This window comes from Pediculus humanus, genomic scaffold, assembly GCF_000006295.1.
Source record: "Pediculus humanus corporis 1103172108268 genomic scaffold, whole genome shotgun sequence".
In the NCBI taxonomy this organism is placed as follows: domain Eukaryota; kingdom Metazoa; phylum Arthropoda; class Insecta; order Psocodea; family Pediculidae; genus Pediculus; species Pediculus humanus.
In genome coordinates this window covers 158,390-168,697 of record NW_002987837.1, presented here as the reverse complement: position 1 = coordinate 168,697, position 10,308 = coordinate 158,390, and the positions used below count along the sequence as shown (strand labels likewise).

At 26.0% G+C, this 10,308-nt stretch overlaps 2 protein-coding genes across 2 annotated transcripts; one reads left to right on the top strand and one right to left on the bottom strand.

Annotated features, from left to right (window-relative positions):
- Positions 1–5,468: 5,468 nt before the first annotated feature.
- On the bottom strand, positions 5,469–6,750 carry Phum_PHUM500910 (uncharacterized protein; the record flags this gene model as incomplete). The annotated part of the gene is made up of 4 exons (XM_002430778.1): positions 5,469–5,576; positions 6,224–6,326; positions 6,411–6,575; positions 6,731–6,750. The coding sequence occupies 4 exons, from the start codon at positions 6,748–6,750 to the stop codon at positions 5,469–5,471; spliced, it is 396 nt and encodes a 131-aa protein (XP_002430823.1).
- A 411-nt stretch (positions 6,751–7,161) lies between these two features.
- Phum_PHUM500900 (fatty acid-binding protein, putative) lies at positions 7,162–7,566 on the top strand (the record flags this gene model as incomplete). The annotated part of the gene is made up of 1 exon (XM_002430777.1): positions 7,162–7,566. One exon carries the CDS (start codon positions 7,162–7,164, stop codon positions 7,564–7,566), a length of 405 nt encoding a protein of 134 aa, XP_002430822.1.
- Positions 7,567–10,308: the final 2,742 nt, after the last annotated feature.

The following is a 10,308-nucleotide window of genomic DNA, read 5'->3' as shown; positions in this document are numbered from 1 at the left end:
TACTTTGATATCAAAAATTCATTCACAATGATTCATTCAAATCGACTCCTATTTAATTAAAACTACAAACGAAATCATTATAATAACCAGTCGTGTATATCACCTTTTATAATAATAATAATAATAATAAATTTTAAATAACCTCGAAAAAAAGTAGCCATTTACGAAATTTGTAGAAAATAACACCTTGTCAACGAATTAGAGAAACTTTTCAAACGAATTATTATTATTTTATATACGAATATACTTTTTAAACGGTCAATAAAAAATAATAATAATAATAATAATAATGAAAAAATTGGAGAAATTTTTAAATGTCGGACGATATTTTCAATACGAAGATGAGGTTCAATATTGAACGACTACAGGTCAACTTTCTTCTTTGATATTAATTTTATATATTTATATAAATCTGAATGCGATTCACAAGAAAGTGTGACTACAATAAGTTTTTACTGAAGATCGTTTATGATTAACAGGACAAAAATTTATTTTGGAAAAAATAAATCTTCATCTTTAATTTTTTTTTGTTGAACCGCAAGTCGACAAAATCCGATATTTATAAAAAGAAAAAAATTAGAAATGAGAGAGAGAGAGAGACTCACACCCACACAGAGAAAGAGTAAGAGAGACACATACTCACACACACACACACACACACAACACAGAGGAACACACCTACACACACTTTACACAGAAAGAGAGAGAAAAAGATACACACACACATACAGAGAGAGAGATACACACACACACACATACAGAGAGAGAGATACACACACACACACATACAGAGAGAGAGATACACACACACACACATACAGAGAGAGAGATACACACACACACACACACACACACCCAGGCAAATATTTTATTCATTCTCATTATTTATCCAGGGAGGACGAAAACGAATTGAAAAAAAATTGTATCATGAAGTTCGATTTTTTTTTCCACCCCCAACTTCCTCCTCCTCCTCGATTCTTTCGAATCCCTACATATTCCAATCGTTAAATTCTACTTAAATAAAACAAAAATAAATAAATCGATAACAACGAGAAAAATAATAATCTATATATATATATATACACATACAAACGCCATATTCACGCCTTTTTGTTTTATCAGACAAAGTTTTACGACAAAAAGGTTAACACTCGTAAACTCTTTACGGTGGGTCCGTAAAAAAAAAAAAAACCCATCGTAACTTTTTTCTTCATCTTCTCCTCCATCATCATCATCATCTTTTACTTATTGTTATTATTATTATTATTATTATTATTATTATTATTATGTTGTACTCGGGGTAATGGACTTGACCGACTTAAAACATTCAAACAAGATTTTTTTTTTTTTATTATTTTTTATTTTCCCTCTCGCATCAATTACATTTTTTATATTATTATTATTATTTTTTTTTTATTACTACTACATTTATCAAATAATATTATGTACATAAAATAAATAAAATAAAAAGGCGAAACAAAACAACTGTCATTAATTAATAACGCTTTCCCTTAAACTAACTTTTATGTACAAAAAATTATGATTAATATTTTTTAATGGCGTCTCTATACATTTTTTTTTTTTTTATTTCAAGTAAGAAAAAATGCATTTAAGTTGTTGTTGTTGTTGTTGTGACATTGATAAGACATTATCATAAATAATTTTAATAAATCAAAGGGTGATCACATACACAAAACCACCCAAGGGTTGAAATTTCTTTTTTTTTGATCATGATGGCGTTCATTCATACCTACATTTCATCTAGTAATAGAAAACAAAAAATTAATTTCTTATTAAAACAAACAAACAAACAAACAAACAAACAATCGAATTATAAATTAAATTTAATTCATAACAACAATTCTAATTAATATTTACAGATGTTGAATATACACACACAAAAAAAAAAAAACAATGAAAATTTATTATTATAAAAGATAAATTAATAAATACAATTTGTTTAATAATAAAATAAATAAAAATTTCATGACATGCAATGACATCATGATGATGATGATGATGATATCGTTTGTTTGTTTGTGTTTGTGTTTACCAAACCGAATAATTTTCAATTTTACTATCACATAACACACACACATGCACAATATCATACAATTCGATAATTAATTAATTTTGAAAAATTGATGTAAAAATTTATTAAACTGGAAAAATATATAATTTCCTTTTTCAATGGCATTAATAAATCAAATTTTAAAAGATTTTAAATAATAATAATAATAATAATAATAATAATAATAATAATAATAATCGCTTTCAATCATAGCAAATTATGTAATCAAATTTAGAGTTTATCATTATAATAATAATTATTATTATAATTTTATTTTACTATGCATTTTTTTTCTCTTCATTTTATCAAATTTGTTGTTATTTTTAATTTGTTTATGTAAAAAATAAATAAATAAAATAAAATGATGATGATGATGATAAAAAATCTGAGAAGACGAAAAAAATAATTAGAAAGTAATTTGTGTCATTACCTCCTTTCACTTTTTTTTATTCGAAACAAAAAAAAAAATACATATTACTTGAAAAACCAGAAAAATTACATTATTATTTATATACCTATATACCTGGACAAATTTTTAAGTCTTGATTTTAATTATTTATAACTTAATTAAATATTATTCGTTGGATTTTTATCAATTGGAAACAAAACAAATTTTAATTAAACAACAAGGGCAAGTTGTTTTTTTTTTTTTTTTTTTTTTAAAAAGTATTTGTCTGATGTTTCATAAACATATAATTAAAATATTGAAAAGATTAAACTAAACATTAGATGGCATCAAATGAAAAAAATCAAATGAATATTTTTCCTCGATTGAGATTAATAACGACAGACAATTTGAAAAAAATACCCAAATACTCGATATTGACAAAAATTAGTAATTTTTCCACTAAAGTAAACTTTTTTTGTTTACAGGAAATGAATGACAAATAAACAAAAAAATGTTTGCCAAATAAATACCCAAATATCATTTAACCAAAATAAAAATGAATATAAATAAATAAATTTAAAAAAAATAAAAAACAACTTCATTTTGTAACATGAGTAATGAAAACAAATAAAATTATTGCTTTGTAGCAAAGTAAACCGAGTAATAATTGCCTAATTGGAAAATTAAAAATAAAAATCACACTAAATCAAATAATATATAGATAAAATGACCAAAAGAAGCCATAATGGAAATAAAATTAAAATTAAAACCTAAAAAAAAAGTAATTTTGACAATTGTTTGAAAGAATTCAATATAAATTGGTTGTTAAATTCAACAACTGTCAAAAAATTAAGACATTTCATTTTGAGTTTAAGAGTATTAATAATAATAATAATTAACTTACGTCTTTTGAAGATTTTCTTTCAACTGTTTGAAATATTTATGTGAAAATTATACCAGAATATTAAAATTTTATATATGTATGTATATATAAAACAGTTTTTTAATTAATTAATTAAACATTTATACATAAATAACTCATGAATACCTCGTCGTCCCGTTGTTGTTGTCGATAACTTTGTGTAAAAATTAATTACAATAAATGTAAAATGTAAAACATAATAATAATAATAATAATAAATTTGATAACGAACTTTTCCAACGAATTTTTTTTATATTGACAAAAAAAAATTAAATAAATAAAGAAAATATATATTAAAAAAAAAAAAAAAGAATGAAAATATACACGAACCGGTATCTGACTCGAACTAAAATGCAATGAAATTATTAAACAAACATTTTTATTTCATGGCAACGCCAACGAGCGTTTTATCCGATCGAACGTCGTGGAACTTGAAAAGCGAATGGCGCGACCTCTGTCGTGTATATAGATAATTCCGTTTCGATTCAAAATGGCCGCTCCGATATAAACATTCAATTACAAATTTTACATAACGGTTTTCTTTTATTTTTTTAAAAATTAATACCTTTGAAATAATAACAAATAAATATTAATAAGTGAAATTTATTAAATAATTTTTTATTTATACCTCATTTTAAAACATAATTGTATACATTTCGTAATAATATAATTGAATATTTGGGGGAGGGGGGGGAGGATGGGAAAAGAAAAACGACAACGATTAATTACAAACGTAATTAATAATCATCATCGTTAAAACTTTTCTTATATTTTATAACATATATATTTTTTAAATAAACTATATAAAATGCACTCAACAGTTTTATGAAAAAACAAAAAAAAGAAATGCTAATAAATTTTAATAATAATAATAATTAAATGTATTATTTAAGTATTCCTGCCTTTAAAAAAAAAAAAAACGTTAGACATTTTTCCAAATTTTTCTCTCTCAAAATAATTAATCATATTTAAAAAAACAGTCTTATAAATAAATACGATATTAAAGATATTAATGTTTCATTTTTTTGAATATTAAGGCTATTATTATTATTATTATAAACAATTTCTGTAATAATAATTAAATATATATATTTATATATAAATAATAATAATAATATTAAAACAAAAATTTTTTAAAAGTGGTTCACTTTAAATTCTTTTTTTTTTTGTTTTATGTTTATCAATTAACGGTTAAACTGTCTTTAAAAAAAAAAAAAAAAAATTTAAATTTAAATCCATTAATGCCAACTTAACAAAACAAACAAATACATACAAGGAGGGGGCGGGGGAAAACAATGATAAAACAATTAAACATTAATAAAAATTTTTTTTTGTATGTCTCTATATAAAATATATAAATATAATTATAATAATTAATTAATTAATTAATTTTATTTTTAATAAATTTAAATTATTTAATTAAACAACTCATGTGAGAGAAAACAAAGAGAGAGAACGAGAGAGAGAGAGAGAGAAACAAACAAAAAAGTTTTAATTAAAAGTACGTTAATAAAAAAAAATAAAATTAATAAAATATATCACATAATATATATATATAAAAAAAAATTATTCGATCACGTCGTCGCTTTGTTTGTTTTTTACCTTAATAATAATAATAATGATAATAATGATAATGATAATAATAATAATAATTCCCCAACACCGAATTTTTGTTTTAAAAAAAAAGAAAAAAGAATCAATACAAAACGAACGACATTTTTTTTTTTTTATTGATCGAAACTTCTCGAAAACGTTTTAACATATATATGATATCAATCATTATTATTATTATTATTATCATCATCATTAAACTTTTTCCCTTTAAAATAACAAAAAAAAAAAAAAATGTTTTTAAGTGAACCACGACGAGTTTCCTTTTTAACAAAAAAAAAAAAAAAAATTCGTTATCATAATAAAGACTAATATCTAATTTTTTGTAGTTTTTGTAGTTTGATTAATACAATTGACATTAATATTCTTATATATATATATGATGTTATCATCGTGATGATGAAGATGGTGGTGGTGGTGGTAGTAGTGATAATAATTGTAGTTTTTGTAGTTATCATTTTCCATATGATTATTTTTTATTTAACTTCCCGACTCTCATTCATTTTATCCGTATCCGTTGTTTTAACGTTATCCGATGTTTTTTCATCTTGAAAAAGTGGATTTTTCACTTCCATTTCTCCAGTCTGAAAATCATAATAATAATAATAATAATAATAATAAATTTCCCATTAAAAATTTTATCACAACCTTTTTTTCGAAAAAATTAAAACTATAACGTCATAACTTGAAAATAAAAAAAACTGGGAATTTTAAAATTCAAAAAAAAAAAAATTTTGATGATGATAATAATATTACTAATTAAATTTACGATAATGATGATGATAATAATAATGATAATTTTTTTTTTTTTAATTGTACACTTGCCGTATTTAAAATGAGGAAAATTACAAAAAAAAAAAAATTTTCTTTTCTTTTTTCTGTTTTGTTTCTTCTGAACAAGGCTGAATTTTTTTTGTTTAAAGGCGTACAGGGATGACGACATGCTATTATTATTATTATTATTTTCTTTTTTCCTTTTCCTTTTTTTATTGGAAAATTATACTTTTTGATTATTGTTCTGGAAAGGTTAAAAAAAAGAAATTTTTTTTTGGGATATAAGAAATTAATGAAGGAAAAAAACGACTTTTGAAGTAATAATGATGATGATAATTCTTATTATTATTATTATTATTATTATTATTAAAATGAATGAGGTTGTCACGAAAATGTAACCGGAGAAATATTAATCAATATTTTTTTATTTTTTTTTATTTTTTTTGATTTGTCTTACCGGTGCTAATCCAGGACATTCGTAAACTGTATAATCACCTTCTTCGTTTTCTTCTTCGCTTTCCGCATCGGAAATGGAACAACGTCTTCCGGAATTGTTTGCGCTTTTCCATAGAAAAAAAAAAATATAAAATTAAATTTTTAGAAAAATGGGGAGAAAAATTTACTTTTGTTTTTCCCAATCTAACCTTTCCATCGCAATTATTTGCTGTTTCTGATGTTGATAATGATACATTTGGGCGGACTGTGCTAATCTTCTATCACCGGAAGTTGGTGAAAAATCTTTATTTGGACCTGTGACACCATATGCCGGATAATCTACATTCGCTGCTGCTTTAGCATATCTATGAAGCCTATAAAAAAAATATAAAAAAAATTATCTTTATGCATACTCATAAATAAAAAAAGTTTAAATTGAATTTTTCGCGTAAACTTTTTTCCTACCCCCCACTTCCTTCCCCACCCTTCCCTCCCCCGAAAAAAAGGAAAAACGAACGAAATGTAAAACGTCACAACCTTTTCCAGCATTTTATTGTTCAGTAAAAAAAAAAAAAATTTTTTTTTAACGAAACATATTTTTCCCTTTTTATTTTTTTAAAAGAATTTTTTTTCTTTTCGCGGTATTAAACATTTATTTATTTATTTATTTATTTTTAAAAAAGAAAGAAAAAGAAATTCGAAGAAAGAAAAAGAAAAAGAAAAAAAAAAGTTTAATTATTTAAAAGAAGAACACACGATGAGAACGAGAGAAAGAATGAAAATGAGAAAAAATTTCCCCGTTGAAAAAAAAAAAATGAGAGAAGCGATGACGTGTACGTAAGAATGAGGGAAAAATTTCCCTGCAGAATTTACAATTTTCTTTTTTTTTTTTTTTTTTGTTTACAAACACGATTCGGACACGGGTTATCAAAATTAAAATTAAAAAAAATCACATGAGACATGGATAAAAAAATTTATACCAAAACGTACAGGCTGATAAAAAGCGATAATTACGATGCTTTCCTTAGGGAAGTCGGTGCGGGTCCTTTAAAACGTAAACAGGAAGTGAGAGAAAGGCCGACGATACAATTGAGACAATACGGAAATGATTACGTATTGACGATGGCGAGCGAACATCAAACGAAAAACGTCAAGTTCAGACCCAGCGAAAAATTTGTTCAGGAAGGTTACGATGGTAATTATGTTCAGACTATAATGTCTTTCGAAAATGGCAACATACTCGTCGAAATGCAAATGGGAGCCAAACCTGTGACGATATTAAGAGAATTTTTCGTTAATGGCGTCATGGAAATGATGATGTGCGAGAAAACCGTTTGCTGTCGCGTTTACAGTTCTTCTGAATGATCCAACACGAAGACGACGAAGACGATGCCAACAATTACGTCACTTCCGCTTTGTCTTTTAATTGATGTGTGTGCGCGTGTCTTTCGCGTGTGAAAGAATATAATGAATAAAATTTTTTAAATTTTAACTCCTTTCATTTTTTTCGTAACCGATTTTACCCCACCCCCACCCCCTCCCTAATGACGTCATTTAGCCTATTTTTTTAAATGATGATGATGATGATAATAAAAATGAGAAAATATTTCCAGAATGGTGGAATTTTTACGAAAAAACCCTTTTTTCCCTTTTTTTTCCCCTTTTTTTACGACTTTTTTAATGCCTAACGCCACGTTTTTCATTATCAGAAAATTTTCAAATGGATAAAACTTAATAATAATAATAATAATAATAAAATTAATAAACACGTCTTTCGAGAGAGAGAGAGAGAGAGAGAGAGAAGGGAAAAAATTCGAAAAGGCAGGCAACAACCAAACTTTATACGTTCTAAGAATATTTCTCGGCGTTCTAAAAAGAAAATCTACAAAGGAATTCAAAGGAAACCATTCGTGCCTGAATTTTTATTTTTAAATAATGTTAAATTTTTCATTCTGTTAAGGATTTGTTGAAGTCAGTTTGTTGTTGTTGTTGTTTTACAACAAACGGGAAAAGTAAATTACTTATTTTCTCCAGGGTTATTAACGTCAAAGTTTATGCGTTTGCACCGGGGGGGGGGGGAAAGAGGAGGAGGAAAGGGGGCGAATGGAAAAATGTGAGAAAAGTTTCGAAACCTCAAAATTTATTAAATGTTTTAATAAATCACATCCGGGGGTAAAAGTTCGTTAATGTCGAGCGAAAAAAAAAAAAAAAATTTTTTTTTTTAAACTTAACGTAAAATTTTATAACTTTATAACGTCAAACAATTAAATTTTTTTTTTTTTTTTACACATCTGGCCTTTTTAAATTTTAATCCCACGGATGATACTAAAAATTTTCCTATTATTTTTGTCGTGGAATCAGACATAAAAAAAAATCAACACCTAAATTTTTTTAAATAACAAACACGTTTCGTTTATTTTCGTTTCGTAAATTTTCCATTTTCGGATTTTAAAAAAAAATGTTAAAAAAATTATTTAATCGGTTTGAAAAATCCGTGGAAAATCCCCCTCCTCCTTCCCCTTCCTCCTTCCCTGCCCTTTTTCTATCCCGGGAATCGTAAAGGAAAAAAAATTAATGATGATGTTATACGCGTTAAAATAAATTTCGTGTTTTCAAATTTTCCGACAACAAAAAAAAATTTTAATTTCGCGTTCGGAAAATGGCGGGTAATGTTTTCTTCAAAAATTCATTTTAATTTTCCAAACCCGATAAATATTTAATTATTACGAATACAATTGCGTAATAATATTATTATTATTATTATCATCATTTTCACTTTGATTTCGTCACGTGGACTTTTTACAAAAATTTATTTCAGGTTTCAACTCGATTTTCTAAATTTCAGCGGCGGCGGCGGTCGTCCTATTTATAAAATCTTTTGAAAAATAAGGTTTCAAGTCCCACGCATAATTTCCTTTTAGAGTTTTTCCTTTTTTAAATTCTTGGAAAATCTCCTTGAAATTTTTTTTCTATTTTTAATCGTAACGTGTCATGGCTCCCAGTGCTCAAATGATGACCGAAATAGTTTTTGTCTTTTTTTACATCCCACTTTTCTTCCATCTCTTCCGTTTTTTCGGTTGTTTTTTTCTTCCGGTCCGGAAACTCCCGTTAGTTTACAACATTTTTCCGGATTGTGTCTCCGATATCCGGTTTTTATATGATTAACAAAAGAAAAACAACATTTTCATGGCGATCGTTTTCCTTCCTTTAATTTAATTTAGGTTTTTCCTTTTTGATTTAATTTAAACAGGTGAAATATCAACAATCAATGATAACGATGGAAAATATGCGTGAAAATTTTCCATCAAAATAAACAGCAAAAATAAAAAAAAAATTTTACGCATTAACGAACGTGATGATAAAACGTTTCCCAAAAATATTCGTTAATGTGTCGATAAGAAGATTAAAAATTTTTTTTTTTTTTTAAATTCACGGTTTGATATTTAATTACCTAACTAATGATTATAGCTTTACGTAAAGCTCTTTGAAAAAAAACTTTTCCCGTCTCTCTCTCTATCTCTCTCTCTTAATCTCTCTCTCTTTTTTGCATCTTTTCTCTTCGGTAATCTTTGATTAAACCTCGTTGTTAATTTTTAATTAATAATCAGTTTTTATACCTTTTAAAAAATTTTATAAACCCGACAAATCGAAATAAAGTTCGCACCGTTCGATTTAATGATAATTTTAAACCGTCGCATGATAATAATAATAATAATAATAATAATAATGATAATAATACACGGACAATATTTAAAAAGAGTGAACGCTTGAGATGTTAATAAGAAAAGCACGAAAAAAAGTCTGCTAAGATGACAAGTGCCGAATTTCCCAATCGCAAACGGAAACCATCGATCATTTAATTTCCGGTTTTTCGATACTGGCAAAACATGAATACTTAGAAAGGCACAATAAAATTTTGGCTTACTTGGCCTGTCGACAGCAGGTCTATCCGCAGTTCTGTATGATCAACAAATCCACACTGACAGAACTGTGCCTGCCAACAAACCGGATATCATCCTCAGGCATAATGCGGAAAAATGGTGTAAGTTAATTGAGGCATCCGTGCCGGCGGAAAAAAACATCAGACAGCCAAAGAAGCGGACAAAA